Raw genomic sequence first — 16947 nt, forward strand, 5'->3', positions numbered from 1 at the left:
CCACTCTTTGTCAGCGCAGTATCACCACATCGGTACTCAGAAGTTCCCACGACCCGGCGTTGCCTTCACTTCCTGTCTCCCCTGCATCGCTTCATGACCCACTTCTGGCTGTCGATCTCACAACCCGCACAGGACACACCGTCAGTTGTCCACTTGGCTACACAACCTAAAACTGGCTGTAATGTGACCCTTTAACTGTCACCTCCTTCAGAATGTGCACACCTCCACCTCTGTCTCTCTCTACCCATTTATCTGCTGCTTGAGCACACCAGCTCACCTGCAACTCTGCTCAAACACTGCAAAACTACAACTAGCTGCAATATTGGAGTAATTCAGCCAAACACGTTCACACCAGAAATCGATTCTAAAGAATGATGATGTGGGAAGCTCTGTCCTGCAAGTTGACTGGATTGGTTTGTAGACAATATATAAAAGAAGGATGCAGCATTCAGGTCTAAAAAACAAACAAACAAACAAACAAACAAAAAAAGGTAAAGGTGGTGTGAAAGTGCATTCTTTCTAACGGTCAGCAGGGGGTGACTACTGCGGTTGCAAAAAAAGTCTGATTATATAGACGGCTATGAGGAAATGACCTCACGTCTAACCTCATTTATTCCCTCAGTAAAAACTTTCCAAGCTAGTTTATGATCTCAAACACTAGTTTCACATCACCTTCACAACATCTTGATGTTCATTTAGAGGATTACGGTCCTATTTAGGGTCAAATAGACGCCATATGTTTTAATGCAGCCTGCCTTGTGAGGCTGCGACTGTGTCCGCCGGCGTAGCGTCCTCAGGTTCTCAGTCGGATTCACCTCTCGCTTGTTACATTTGGTTTCAAAGGAGCGAGATGGCAACGGTGGAAATCCCAAACTCTTTCATCTTTTATAGGCCGTCTATGGCTGTTCCATATAAAACCCTCCCTGTCTGAATCCGTGTTTTTGAGACTGTCTTTGGTTCACTGCAGACTCAAAGCGGAAATACTCAGCCCTGGTGTTGACTGACTTATTTCTCTTATGACACGTCTTATAGCGTACGGACATGTTAACAAGGTGAAACTCTCGCTTTTAATTGGACAAAAGCAGCTAATTTAGGCCGATGTGATAACCTTAAGGTGTGTTGAAATACTGCTTCAAGACTCCAAATTTGGAACGAGGGGTTTATTTTTCTTGTTGTGCAGCAAGCTAGTTAGAAGAACATCCTAATGAGTGCAGCTCATGTTGGAGCAGGCACACTTTTGTTCTTGCGTTTTGGGTTTTTGATAAATCTAAGGAAAGACGCTCTCTAAACACGGCGAGACGACAGCGTAGCAAAGCAATGCAACCACCCATTTTATTAAATCACTTTGTCGCTAATAATGTCATCCAGAGTATCATAAATGACAAAGCTGACAAAAGAAAACATAATCCGCCTCATCAGACACACGACGGAGCGACGCAGCGCGCAGACAAATAAAAACCTTGAATGAAATCACATCACGAACTGAAATCTGATAGAAGAATAAGTGCGGCTGGATGTTTCTTTGCTCAGTCTTGCTGGGTCTATGCGAGGCTGAGCCGCAACATGCCCATAACAGAAAGTGTGGGATTTTCTGCCAACACCTGTTTAATGGACTTCTCTTGAGGTCGGCCTGGGCCGGCTGACAAGCCCGTGTTTGTGTTGGCGCTTGAAGGCCTGGAAAAACGAGCGGTTGGAGGAAATAAGAAAATGATAAAAATTCAGACAGTGCCCGACGCTCATGCAAAGTTTATGGCACAGGATGTGTCGGAGAGAATATGATGAGATTCTCCGGTGACCGCGGTGTCTATAACCTTCACATTGGTCAGGTAGATACAGTCTGACTGTCTGACAGCTCTCTGCTGTGTTGGATGATGTTCGACCTATTCTCTCTGCCCTGGTAGAGTTTCAGGTGAACGTATCACGCTACAAAATGAAAGGTTGTAAGACTGCTGGGTACAGATGAGGGGAATGTGGGGGGAAAAGTGGGCAGAGTGGAGGTTTAAACACAGTGGTTGGGTGGTTAAAACTAGAGGATCTGCAGTAGAGCCCCATTAGTGATCATCTGTTTTATGTATTTACCATAAAGCCCTAACTCAGTATCTATGATTTGATTGGGCTGGGACTTTCATGTGTTCATTTCAATTAGTTAATTACAGAAAAATCAACACTGACACACACACTCCAGCCCACCAGGTGGCGCTCATGCACCTACAGTTCGTTTGCCAGAACGCATTGCTTGGCTTGTTTTCTCATCAAGGCCTAAATCTACGTGTCCACAGGGGGGGGGGGTTTGCCAAGATTTGCCAAATTTGCATAAAGTTGAAGTCAAGTCTTCGCTTTGCAAACGAGCGGAGGCCTGATGCCGCACCAATCTTTCGTAAAACGGCTAAACTAGCCGTCGTTAAACAAAATGGGGACACATTCAGCAGCTGCGTAGCTTGTTTTTACCCTCAGAAATACTTTTCGCTGAACGGTTTTCGTAATAAAACCGAAAGTTTACAGGCACCATGTTGGGTCGACACCTCGACGGTAAAGCGGCGGTCATGTGACCACCTAGTGAACGCCTATCGACCGGGCTCGGCGCATTAAAGTGCATGAGGCAGCTTGGACAAGAGCGTGGTTGTGTGTAAAGAGTTGTAAGACAAAAACGTTGAGTATAATCGCTGCAATGACACTTTGAGTTTACATTTATCTGTGAATGTCGTGGACGGATGAAGAATGCAGATAATCAAGAAACATTTCTGTTATTTAAGTCCATGTTTGTGAATATTCATCGATTCAGTCGTCAATCAAAATGTATTTGAATTGCTTCTTGTGTCAAATATTGCTATTTGATAAAAAATGTGATTAATCATGAATAATTAATTACAAAGCCTTTAATTAATTAGATTACATTTCTTTTTTTTAAAATCTCCTCCCACCAATTCAATTCAATTTTATTTGTCTGGTGCATATTTACAACAACAAGTCACCTCATAGCGCTTAACAAAGGCAGAAACATCCAACGATCCAAAACATCTGGGTTCCCTCTAAGCTTCAGCGGGAAGGAACCGAAAACCCCCGCGGGTCCGACAGAACCAGGCTCAGGGAGGGACGGCCATCTGCCTGGACCGGTCGGGTGGATGTGGGATGAATTATACAATTATTGTCCAGTTAAACAAGTTATCAGAGGACCACTAATGGACAACAAAACACGTTGAAGACAGTTTGGTCTGAGAAACAGCAGCTCTGATCATGCTGGTGAACTGCTCTGAAGCAGGGCAGGCCGTCATTGGACAAAACATTTCATACTAACTTTTCAGCCGATTGTAATCCAAGTGGTCTGAGAGGAAAGTAGACTCCTAGACCTCCTCTTGGCTCCGTTTTCAGGCTTCAGAAAATCAAACTGGTGACTGGATTTTAACCAATCACAGGTTTTTTCACCCAGATTTGGTAAAAAAAATGAAAATATTGCACCAAAGTCCAAATGTGGTGGTGCAATGGGTTAGCTGGGGAGCTTGCAATTTGGATAGCTGGGTGTGGATACTGGGATCACTGGGATCATGTGGGGTACGATAAAGATCAGAGCAGGAGGAGCTACAGGAGAGGAGGGCTGCGAATTTTCTGTTTTTTTGTCTTTTCCACATTCCCTCTAACTGCAGCTTTGATCACATCGGACGTGGGAAGCAACAGGGCAGCAGGATTTTAAAAACATCTACGGCTGTGTTATAAAGTCCTGCTCTGTGCAGCGGTTAGAGCGTCAGACAGCCGTGACGCAATGAGCAATTCTGAGTCCCCCTTTTTTTCCATTTAGTGAAGCACAGAGCAGCGATGTCGAGAGGACAACAGTGACACAGGGAGCAGGAGTCCGACGGGCTGGAGAGCTCACAGAGCGTGGAGTTGGAGAGAGGGCAAATTAATTCATCCATTTAAAAACCTTAACTTCCATAAAAAACAGAAAATGACTTCTCCACCGCCTGGTACAATCCGTCTAGTGGATTCTGTTACTGTCAAAAACGAGCAAACCGAGAGCACGTTATCAGATTGTGTCATCTGAATGTTTCAGTGTCATCGAACCTCCTCGCTGCTGTTATCATAAATGCACAAAACATAATGATGCTGAGAGCAAAAGCTATGTTTCATGAGAGATGAAATAAAGTTGTTATCAGTTAGTTTTAGGTTAATTTGGGAACTCCTATAGCAACAAGCCTGCAGCTAACAATTAATAATATTGATTAATGTGTTCAGTATGAATCCATTAATATAGAAAATAGAAAATAAAATGCTTCAGTCCAAAGTGATTTTGTTCTAAACCCTAAAATATTCAGTTTGATATCCTGTATCACAATGCATCATATCTCCACATCTCAGTGAAAGAAATGACAAATTATTACTGTATGACAGCAGCAGTCGCGTATTTATTCTGTGTCTACTGACTGATCGCTGCACCATATATCTACTGGTTCTGTCACTGGCTGCAGCTTTAAGCCTGTTGGATCACTGCAGGGATATTTTGCGGCTCTCAGCCGCTCCGCCGGTGAAGAGCACAATCAAGTCAAGTACAATCACGACTGTAAACTGTAGTGCGCGCCACCTTAACTTCAAGTTGTTTGTTGAGGGTTGATTAGGCGCAAATAATGACATAAAAGAGGCAGAACTCCCTCGAGCTCAGATTAAAATCATGTGAGAGAAGTTTCAAATGCTGGAGTAATAATTCCAGTTTTGTTCGGCGCTCCAGATAAACATCACTAATCGAACAAAGGAACCACCACTTTTGCTGCGAGTCCCGTATTTTTTTTTCCCCCCTTTCGGCTTGTTTTGGTCCACGTCGTGCGCCTCCGCCGCGATTTCCAGTCCAACCTTTGATTCTGTTTGGAGCCGAATGAAAGGAGATATGTTTACTTAATCGTCTGAAGTTAAACAGCTCCATCGAACCAGTGATTACTTATTCAATGCTGTTTAATTGCTGCATTCCTGGAATCTGACCTTTTTTTTTTATACTAATCAGCAGAAGCGGAAAAAGCCAGATTTGTGCTTGTTCTTGCAATCTCATCCCCTCACACACACACACACACACACACACACACAAAACGCCAATATAAACAAGTTTATGAGAGAAAATGTGACAACGCTGTAGCCCTGCTAAAAAGCCGCCACCGCTGCCGCCGCCGTCGCTTTTCTCTCAATCTCATCCCCCTTCTAACCCTTTCATTGACTGAGTGTTGCACTATGAAATGAGACATATTGCTGCTGACAGCGCACTCGTTTCTCAAGGAAATGTCAGCGTGGAGGCTGTCGAGAAGCGGCACAGTGTGTGGGAGTGGGAGGGGGTGAGTTAGGACGCTTTGTCTATCCCAAACCTCTAATCAGGATCAGCTTAGGGAAAGGTCAGATTTGTATACCGCAATGTAAATCCATGGGAGCCCGCGGCACTCCTGACTTGCATTTATTGGCGAACGCACCTGGAAAAGCTCCTGTGACGGGGCTTCGGTGGGATCTTGGATATTAAGCTTCTCATGAAAAAAAAGAAAAAGAAATGTTGTGGCTGTAAATTACTGTCATGACTGGCTGCTTGTTGGAGGGGCTGGAATAAACTTATACTGTAGCCACGCATGCTAAGCTAATGGTACCAAATCAGGAAGTGCGCCCCCTGTGAGGATATACGGTCACTACAAGACTGACTTTTTTTAAAGATGAAAAAGCATCTCTCTGTCCAACCTGTCTCCTCAGAAATCTACGTATACATGCAGATTTCGACGTCCACTTCCTTGTGCGACAGCTGAGAACGTATCGAGAGCCGTCCCTGTCCAAAACAAAAGCAGCAGCAGGTATGTAAAGATGGACCAGCGGTGGAGTCGTTTCCTTAACCCCTCCAAATAGTAAAAAATCTAGGCCTGAACTGATGTTTTAGCTCGATTATTTGGGAATATAAGAGGTTTAAAGGTCCAGTTTTCCCCCTCCTGCACTGTTCACTGACTCACTGAGGATGCTCTGATGATATCAACCATGTTTGAGATGTTGATAAATACACTGAGAACCTAAACAGTGAAGCCTTTGAGGGAGGCTAACCTGCAGATATTAAAGCTGTACCGCTAAAGTCTCACCTCCGAGCCACATGCATGTCTAAGATTAAAAGAAAAGACCATCTGTGAAGCTTTTCCGTATCTGCTTGATGCAACCCGATTTCAAAACCTGTAAGAATCTTAAAACTCCTGCAGAGGTAGATCAACTTTAAACACCTTCATGAATCAGAATCTCTGACTGAAGCCTGTGTGTAATTTCTGATAATCTGACATGATGCTTTGCAATGAGTTGAGCTAAAGAGATCAGAATCGTGCTAATAATGGATGTTTATGCAAAAAGGGGGCGAAACCGGACCATCAGACAAACCTTAAACCCTCAAGTAAAGCTCAAGTAAACCACATTAAAGCCTATTTCTGGCACCACAAAGGAGTGAGCAGCATTGTTCAGCTCAGCCAGACTTCAACAGGAAGGTGCCGTCTACTCTGGTTAAATGGCACAAGCTCCTCAAGAAACACAAACCATCCATCCCTGAGTATCCTGGATTGTACAGCATGAAGACATATCTGCAGAAAACAATCTTTGGAATGATCGAACACATGGATGTAAACATGCATCATAACAGAAGTTGGACTGAAAACATGCTGCTGCCTTCGCTGCTTCATCCAGCAGCTCGGTGGAAAAGTCCACTTCTAAAAGCCCAAATCAGTTTTCTCATTAGCCGAGCAGATTAATTAAGACACTATTTGTGATCTACCTCCTCTTATTACGGCGAAGCATTAAAGTCCTCCTCATTGAGACTGAAATGGGAAAAAGCCACAGGCTGCACCACCTCTTAACAATCCCCTTCGTTTCCTCATTTAGATTTGATTGGCTATGAAATGCACCAGCCTGCCGGGACTCAGGTTTCAGCATTCATCAGCACTTCCTGGTTGTAAATTGATGGCACAGATAGAGACGTACAGTACTTGCACGGGAATGCAGAAGAACATCCACAAGCACACACACACACACACACATGAGCGTGGAGTTTAAATTATGGAGTAACATCCACATCGGAGGTTCCTTTATGTTTAATGCGGCGAGCATCAAAGAGGAAGCCGGCACATGATGCAAGGTCGCGCCGGTTGTTGAGCGTCGGAGAGTTTGAACGGTCATTTCAAACCTCAAAATCTCCGCAGTCGAGCAAATCAAACGCACGTAATTCCCTCGAGTGTCCTTCAGTACGATACGAGGGCTCGACGAAGAAGAGGCACGACTGCTTCTTACTTTAATCCACCTGCACTCGACAACAAAGACGGATCTAAACGCGTCGCTCGCATTGATTCTACCGTTACGTGACTTTTCATATTTTCAAGGTTTTTGCTCTAAAAACACAATAATTGCAGCTTAAAGTGCATCTTCTTCTTTTTTTTTTTTTTATTATTCAAGTTGCTTAACAACAGCGTCTTTGGCAATAATACATCAATTTTGTATGAACTCAAAGCTGCTCTCTTGAATCCTTCGCAAACTCAATCATCAGCTGTTTGAAGCCGTGAGAGCTGTCCAGGCTTTTAAAGGCCAGCCTGAGTCTAACTGGAGGGGACAGTGAAATCTTATATGACGGCAGATTCATGTGCCAGAGTTCAGTGAATGCCAGCTTATTGCTATTGAAAAGGTCACTGGGCTAGAAGGAGAATAAAAAGTCTTTACTGGGGAGAGTGGTGTGTGTGTGTTGGTGTGTGTGTGTGTGTGATGCTGTCTTTCTTTATCGGTGACCCTGGGATGAAGGCCGCAACCTGAGATAACCATGCTCATATAAGCACCACGCCCTGGAGCTGCTGCTGCATCTCTCCCCGTCTCCCTCTCTGCTCTTGTCAGGCTTCGGTGTCCGTTACCTTCAGCACTCCAGGAAGCAGACACGAGGCTTTAAAATACACCCGCCTCCACGAGCGCAAAAAATCAATTACCAGAGAGATGAAATTCTCCGATAATGCGGCCTAATGATAATTGCCCCGAATCTGCAATGATCTGACTTATGATACAAACCACTATTGGCACTGCAGCGGCGCATTGGCAGCCGAGAGTAGCTGAAATATCAATGATAATTGTTCTGATGTTGATTCGGAGCCACGTTACTGCCTGGGGTAAACATAAACCGATTGCACAGAATTGGACTCTATGGTAAGCGGCGGGGGTCATGTTTCACTGATGCTTGTGTGATTTGTGATTAGTACAGTAGAGCAGAGGGAGGAAACGGTTATGCGGGAGCTAACCACCGCCTGTTTAATTGAAGCGCTCCTATCACGCCGGAGACACGAGGGCGACAGCGCGGCGCAAACTCCTGCTAATTCAATAAGCGATCATCAGACTGTTAAAAGGCTGGCAATAATAATTATAAACCAGAAATAGAACAGCTCCGCCGAAGCATCCGACACGGGTGACCGCTGTTTGGATTCAGACGATTCATCCGGCCGCCTGCAAAGCAAGTCGGGCGCACTTCAGGTTCAAAAGCGGATCAATCGGAGGTCACGGGGGGGAGGGAGGGAAGGCGTTCTGACAACGACCTCCCACGTAGGCCTCCCACACCTTCTAACTCACTTTACCAACCTTGGAGTGGGCCGATCACGGGAGTCAGCATTTTTCAAAAGTGCCTGAGAGACGTTGGGCTGACTACTGTGTCCTATGAATAAAACACATTAGCTACAAAACATGTTGAATTATTCACATTTCAGAGCCTCCATGCCTCCCCGCGCTGGAGATATTAGTTCTTCAGTCATCATATGCTTTGCACATAGTCCTCCGAGTCTGTGTCTCCCTCATGTTCGCTCCTTCTCGCTCCTCTCTTGATCATTTCCTCACTGTCTTTGTCATCTGTGTTTTGTTAATCCCTCTCTGTTCCCGCTGTCTCTCCTCTCAGCTGACTTTCTGCTGATGGTGACTGTCTATTTATACCCCTCAAGTTACTACTTTTCCTGGAACATCTCACTATTTATCTAAAGAGCTCTTGAAGCCGTTGAAGAGTGCATTTGTTCTGAGAGAATCTTTGATGACTTGGTAATACACGCCGGCCCAAAATGGATTCATCATTTAGCGTTAATCCGAGGCGACCAGCTGTGAGTTTCAAAGCGGAAAAAAGACCCAAAATAAGACGGAGGGTGGTTCGCTAATTAAATACTTAACCTAATATGCAACTTTTGCTCATTTTATTTTTTTTTTTTAGCTCCACCAGGAATTTTTGCGATCTTCATGATTGCGATATAATTTGCAGATCCAACGGCGCCGCAGACGACTTAAAAGGGTAAACCAATCAGCTAATCGCTGCTCTTTGTTGTGCTGTTTACAGAGAAAACGCGTCTCATGCTACACTTTCAAATCAGCATAATTTCACCAGTGTTACGTGTCAAATTTGCTCTGTGATTCAGCCTCTCGCATGTTATTCATCCCCCAGATTAAACAGAAAACAAGCTATTTGGGTAATTATTATTAAAACTACCCCTCCAAGTCAAGCGGTTTTGGTCAACTTTCAGCCAAGCAGAGTATGAAAGCAGCTAATTGGTGCTACAAAGAAAGGTATGAAGGGTCTATCTCTGTCTAAATAGACGATTTTAACTCTCTATGAAATATGTGTTGAAATAAGCATGTGCAGTAGGTGTGATGTTTATAACCTGTTAACGTCCTAAAATATACTGATTATAAGTACAGCTGAGGCAGATAAGAATGTTTTACTGTAAATAAACTATAATGTAATAAAAAAAGACCTATTATTTGTTCTAAGGGGAACAATCACAGGCATAGATTTTCAGATTTCATGCATTCGTCCTCCTTCTGAACACATTTACTCAGCGATCGAAGGTCTTTCTTTTCTCTCTGAATACCAAACACAGGTATGAGTGATACTTTTGGAATGTGCAGCAAGTTCTGAACATGATTATTAAAGTCCAGAGGGTTTTTATATGTGATTTAATTTGCTATTGATGTGAAAAGGTGCCATATGCTGATAAATCAACCCCAGCCTGTATGTGCACTGACTCAGCAGGGAACAGATAAACTGATAAAAGTTGATCTACAGGAGAATAAACTTTACATTCGATTAAAGAAAAAAATGACCAGAATGCTGTAAATTAAGCGTCTGATGCTTAATATTTCCTGGAAGAGGATCCCAAAACCGACTCCCTCTCAAAGTCCAAACAACCCACACCGATAACATGAATCCTCTGGGGGCCATTTATAAAAACAGATTCTGCAGTCTGACCATCCAGCCGACCGACTGGCCGATCACACACCACGTAGCCACACAGCTAAGCAAGAGGCAGCGGTTAGCAGCTGCATCGCACAGCATCAGGAAGCTAACGGATGAATTTCTCTCCCAAAGATGCTTCACTTCAAAGCAGCTTCGTCTCGTCTCCAAACCCGCCGCTCAAGTCCACAAATGAACATTTTTAAGGGATGATGATTTTCATGTCGTGTTTGGATCAAGGTGCTGCTGGGTGCAAGGAAACCGATGCCCCTTGTGCATTTGCACTGAAAATAATGCTCCACTTAAGTTCTCACACAGGCTGCTGTATTTTTAGTCCACCTGTGTGCACCGTGTCACCCAGAGATTGTTTGAATTTTTAGGCCACTCGCTCATCCGGCGCCGCGAACAGACAAACAGCGGCGCTACAGTAAAGTCGTACTGGGACGTCTGTTTCCTTTGAATTCAGAACAACTGAGTAAACTATATTTTTATGTGACTCTGGTGTGTGTGTGTGTGTGTGTGTGTGTGTGGGGAGTGAGGTGTGTGTGTGTTCAGTGGTAAGTCACATTGAAGACTCAGTGTTTTCTGCACCGTCAACAGCACATCAGACGGTGTTTGCAGAGCACACCGAGAAGCAGCTCTCTAAACAGCAGAACATGACGTCAGTGGGCACGAACCTCTATTTCTTCAGCCGCAGCGACGTATCTGAGGCGCACAGGCTTTTAAAAGTGTCTGTCACGGCTGCGGGGGTCAGACCGAGCTGAGCAGATACATGATACACAGCCACAGATAAGAAAGCCGCCTTGTTTGGTTGTTTTTTTTTTTGTGTGTGTGTGAAACTTTTTCAACTTTTACTCACCAGGGCACAGTACGTCTCTGGAGGGTCCCCACAGGTGATGTTGGGGGGGTCCAGAGTAACCTTCAGGTACTGGGTCATGTCTGCCGCCTCTGGCTGGCAGGCCATGTAGTCCCAGGTCAGGCCTTCGTCTGAGTAAACCTGGGACTTGCACACATCGTAGTGGCCCCAGGCTGCAGGGTAGTGCTGCATGGCCGCCTGGCACACACCAGTCCACAGCGCCTGCAGCGTCAACGCAAAATGGAAACGCATGACTGATCCTCTCCGGTGCTCCTTCTCCAGGAGCCGTATCTCCTTCTGAGGGTGTACAAACAAGGGATGGCTCTTCTACTTCCACTAACTGCAGCTTACTCAGCTGGAGTGAGGAGGCATGCCAGACTCCCTTCAGGTGGAGCGAGTTCCAAAGTCTCTTTTCTGTCCCTTTTCGGGTTTCTGGATGTCTACGAGGGACGGCAAGGTTACCGGCCCATTGAGAAGATAAGAGGAGAAGGCTGAGGGAGGGAGGAGGACGGTGGAGGAGGAGGAGGAGGAGGAAGAGGGGGGAAGGCGAGAAGGAGATAGCCCTCTGACACGCTGATAGGAAGATGAGTGACAGGTCTCCTCAGCTCGCCCGGCTGTCAATCATGGTCCTCGTCCTGCGTGACGATCTGGCACTGCGGAGAAACAGAAGAAGGAGGGGGGAGGTTGAATATATCTCCCTTATGGGAATAGACTCTGACAGTGAGAGAACATTAGCCGGGGCCGCGGCGTGGTTAAAAGGTGTATGTGAGAATAGGAGGTTGGACGGGCGCGAGAACGGGGTGCCACATCGGTGTTTGTTGTCCATCAAAACACAGAAAATCAGTAAGCGAGGCCATCAGGGTAAACTGGATCCTGCTGCTTTCACACCCTCACAACACTCAGCGGTATCGAGTCCACTGTGTTACCGCTTCCTCCTTCCCCCGCAACCCTGACACCCTCCTCACACTTCACACGACCCCAGCATCCCCACCAACGTATGGGCTGGAATGATAAAGTCGATACAGAAAGACGAAGAGCAAGGAGGAGGAAATACCACATTTTATTATTGAATTCCTCGACTATCTTCAATGTAGGAGTTACACAAAGAGAAACACGACACTACTGTACCGGTATATTGAATCAAATCCAATTTATTTCTGTAGAACCTTTTTATATAGAGGCAGTGAGTGGCAAAGTGTACATATCAATACAGTGCATTCATCCTATTGAGAGGAGCAGACACAGAGATTGTCGGCAATTGAATCGTTTCTATAATAAGTGGAGTGATGTTCATCTAAAATGTAGAAAGAAGAACGATTTAAATAAAGCTAAAAATATCGATTTGGAAGCGTCCTCGTATGATGTAACACCGGAGGAGACGTCCAACATTGTTTTTTTCTGCCTTGGACGGCGTTCAGATGTGGTTCTGCTCGTCACACACAGCTCTGAGTCGAATAGTAAAACAAACCGGTCGCATCGTCTGGTGTAGAAGCAACAACTGCTGAGAGAATATCTGTGGAGCTAAAATACTTCCAACACAACTGGTGTTTTCTTTTTTTGATCTCCCTTTTTCAGAGTTAGAGACGTGCGGATTAGTCACGGGCAGTTTTCTATTTGTGTCAAACAGCAAAAAAAAAAAAAAAGTTGTACGCACATCCTCCTGATTCACACACACACACACTCCCACAAGTAACACACACACACACATGTACATACATGCACGCCTGTATAAATATTCAAATACATGCATTTATATCTAAAAACACCAACATTAAGGCCTGCATATGATCTGATTAGGGGCATGTTTGACTGAATAAAAAGAATCAGAACCAGCTTTAATGGCCAAGTACGTACACAACATACAAGGAATTTGGTTCCGCCCATAAATTTACATGAATAATAGAAATAGGAAAATTTAAAAAATAAAATAAAGTAAAATAACTACAGAAAGAAAAAAGAATAAAATACAATAAATATTAATAAAAAAATAAACAAGACAATAAGACAAATATATACAAGAATGTACACATCCAGTAGAAAAGGTACATTAGTGCAAAATGAAAGTGCAGTTGTGGCTTGGAGTGGCTCAAAAAGGCTCCTAGTTTGCTATTAAATCAGATAATATCAGCGTAAATCTAAAATCTAAGCTTAAACTGTTTTGCTTTTTGGATGCATAAATGCTGAACGCTGTCTCACAATAAAATGTCTTAGTTAGGTTGACATGTTCTCCCCGTGCAGCGTGGTTCTCCCACATGGTCCAGAAACATGCTGAGGTTAATTGGTGATTGTAAATTGTCCGTAGGTGTGAATGTGAGTGTTCTTGGTTGTCTGTCTCTAAGTGTGGCCCTGTGATAGACTGGTTACCTGTCCAGGTGAACCTGCCTTCACCCTGAGTCAGCTGGGATACGCTCCAGCCCCCCTAGTGAGGATTAAGCGGCGTATAGATAATGGATGGATGGATGGATGTCTTGGGTAGAAAGACAACCTTTACTGTATCAACAACAACAGGAGTGATGGGAAACGGGTGACTGCATCGCTGCAATCAATCGTGCACTTAGTGAACACAGCTGCGCCTAAAGGAGCTGAAAAACAGAAGTTGCCAACATCAGGTGGATTACAGTGATGTTCAGATGGCTCCTATTGAGCACTGAAGTCCACCAGGAAGCTCACTGGAGGATCTGGTGTCATTAGCCAAACAATAAGAGATAAACGCTTGATTAAACCTGTTTAAATCTGACTTTTCTAGTAATATTTCCTTATAAATCTGGTGCTGCAGCTGCCTGTGTACACACCCAACAGGTATGGGAAAACACTGTCATACATTCTGTGCCTACCTGATCAATAAAAATCTAATAAAGAAAATATCTAAAGAGCCCATTAGCTGCCGAGGCTCCGATATGTTCACATGTGAGCGGCTGAGCGGCTGCTGTTTGGTGCCAGACAGGTAGCTCCAACCAACCAACGGCTGCCTGCTGATAGAACGCTGATAAGATCAGTAGAGGCTGAACCCAAAACAGCACATTTACGAGATTTATAAAATTAAAAACAATGAGCGCTGCTGCAGCTATCTGCTCCATAATTAATATAAAACATCTAATTACAGCAGCCTTAATTCACCTTTCAGCGGCGACGGCAGCACGAGAGCTTCCCTCAGAATAAAGTGGCCACTCTAACCCCATGTTTTCCCACTTTGCAATTTACCATAAAGCAGTCCTATATTATCACCTGGTGACTGCTTTCAAGTTTTAAAGCAGTCTCTTAAGTGGTGGGTCTGCCTGCTGCGGGAGCCGCAGCACTATATCACATACGGTGATTTACTTCATAGAGAATATAGCATCCATTTATAACTGCCAGCCGTTGTGGGCCGTGGCCTCGCTTCTCCTTTTGTCTCTTTCTTTTGAAATGCCTATTTAGACACAACCAGGCATCGGCTGTAATTTACCTGCTGCCCTTTTTTTTAAACTCATACTGTTATATTGTTGGCACTTTTAAATCTACTTTTGGAACTAACCTAAGATGTCTTTTAAATGAGGTTGTCTGCGACCTGCAGCAGCGAGCCAGGTGGCCAAGGCCGCGGATACAGCCAACCTGAAGGTTTCCTGCCTTCAAACGGCAGCCCCGGCCGAGAGTGATTGATGGGAGACCGGAGCCGGAGACGGAAAGGACAGACTTATGGACATTTTCATGCTGCTTAATCAGTCAGAGTGTGTGCGCTGACCAAACACGCCCTCCAGTCGTTGGTGATCAATTAGAGCTGCTGCACAGTGCAGACGGGGCTCTTGTTTATTGCAGAAATATTGTTAATTAGTTCAGATTGTTATTTACGATTAGATCAGATTAAATTACATTAGATTAGATTAGCATTAAATAAGAAGAATGGCAAATAATAGCTGTAAAATTGGATTATATTACCATAAACTATACATTTGATTTTTTTTATAGAGGCGTGGAGAAAAAAAATAAGAAAAACTGAGCCTGAGCACGAGCTGAATTATAAGTAATGCAAGACTGTGAAGAGGGCAATACGTAGAGAATAATACGTTAAATAGAAGTTGCATTCACATTTCCTGATACCTGAAGCAACGACGCATGTTCCAGATGATTCACTCCATTATGGAGCCGGTGATGAAATGTGGAGCTGTGATGTACACATGAAGGGGCTGCAGAGTAAAGGCCCAACACTTTGCATGTACATATGGCCGTGTGGCAACAACACTGTTTGCATTTGCCTCTCAAAATGTAAATTGGATGCATTGTACCAAACTATGGCAGCTGTGGGCTGTTGCTGTGTTCCACACGGCGCCATTCACACTCATTTCCATCTGACTGAGTGTAAATCGTCACTTTAAGGAACTGCCGAGGTCAGGGGCGAAGCTTCGGCAGCACACGAGCATGAATACAATCCGTGCAAAGCAGCAAAGGCAGCACATCCGTTAATGAAAACGTGAGGATATCGGCAGAAAAGAAAAAATAACTTGGTAAAGGTGAAGTATTCCAACACGTTATGAGATGAAAAACATTCTCCAGAACTGGATGCAAAGTGAAAAAATAAACCTATCTTATGGCAGATGTCCTGTTCAAATGAAACAATGCATTCAGTGTGAAATCCATCCCGTTGCCCAGAGACGAGCATTATCCACCGGGTTTTTTCCTTGGGATTAAATTTTGCAGAAGACGAGCGAGAAAGACAATGTAAAATCAGCGCGGGAAAAAAAAAAAAAAGAGCAAGTATTGTTAAGTCGGAGGACAGAGAAAGGAGGAAGAGGTTAAGGTGGAGAGAAGAAATGAAGCACCTTAAATGTAAAATGTAAGAATGTCAATGGGGAAGATGTCAGCAGGTGAGGAAGCAGCCAATTATCCAGGGGAACTCTTGGCACAGAGCTCCCTGTTCCCATTAAGAGACATAATATTACCGTGTTAAGAAGGAGACTAAAGAGAGGGCCGGAGAGAGAGTGTGTGTAGGTGTGTGTGTGTGTGTGTGTAGGTGTGTGTGTGTGTGTGTGTGTGTGTGTGCTTCACGTGCAACCTCTGGATAAGAAGCAGTTAGAGCCGTGGGTAATGAGACAACAAGCGCCGGCGAGGGCTTTCGATAACAAGCAATAGAGATCACAAACGCCGGGTCATTATTAGCCCACCGTCCCGGACACGGCAGCCCCCTGCCTCTCATTACTCCCCGCTTATAACCCCTCCGTCGCCCCCAAGGAGACGAGGTGAGGGAGAGGAAAAAGGAGAGCAGATGGAAGAAGTGTGGACGTGCATTTTAAGCGAGAAAAAAAAAAAAAGGTTTATTTTAGGGCAGGCCGCTTCCTCCGACCATCGATCACGGTCTGAAGACATCAGAGGAGGCGCGCTCGCAGGAAGTCTGAAATTCTTCCATGTATATTGCATCGCGGGGCGATAAACACTTTCAGGAACAGTGGGAGGTCGCTGGGTGTGAGGGAGGGTGACTTTCAGAAAAATGTATTATTTAAAACTTTAAAAATTGCTTTTTTTTCCTTCTAAATCATTGTGAGTAGAAATACTTCTGAGGGGTTGTGCACACATATTTATCTGGGTTTTTTTTACATCTTAAAACACGTGGAAAATGAATACATGAATAGATCAAAATTTAAATAATGGAACGGGGAAGAGGAACGTAGTGGTTTTAACAACTTTTTAACAATGTTTTCCACCTGTGCGTTAAAGTTTGAGAACTCTTAAAAGGGAGTGAAAATGATCTTTAAGAAACTTTTTCATTTCTTTGCTAACGTACCCCTTCTTCATCAACGAATAATCCACAATCTATGAATTGCAATGACTTTCAATTATAAACTGGACGTTTGCATTTCAGACACCTCATCTCTGTCATCCCGGTATAATAAAATAACAGCAA

At 44.2% G+C, this 16947-nt stretch overlaps 1 protein-coding gene across 2 annotated transcripts in view; it reads right to left on the minus strand.

Moving 5' to 3' along the window:
- ntng1a (netrin g1a) overlaps positions 1-12821 on the minus strand; it is a 113438-nt gene extending 100617 nt beyond the window's left edge. For both annotated transcript variants that reach the window (XM_008280218.1, XM_008280217.1), the window contains exons 1-2: positions 12792-12821; positions 11079-11297 (exon numbers count right to left, since the gene is read on the minus strand). In XM_008280218.1, the coding sequence (XP_008278440.1) occupies positions 11079-11297; positions 12792-12821 (249 nt within the window). The remainder of the gene's footprint in view (positions 1-11078; positions 11298-12791) is intronic.
- Positions 12822-16947: the final 4126 nt, after the last annotated feature.

Source organism: Stegastes partitus, unplaced genomic scaffold (assembly GCF_000690725.1).
Source record: "Stegastes partitus isolate 25-593 unplaced genomic scaffold, Stegastes_partitus-1.0.2 Scaffold186, whole genome shotgun sequence".
Taxonomy (NCBI): domain Eukaryota; kingdom Metazoa; phylum Chordata; class Actinopteri; family Pomacentridae; genus Stegastes; species Stegastes partitus.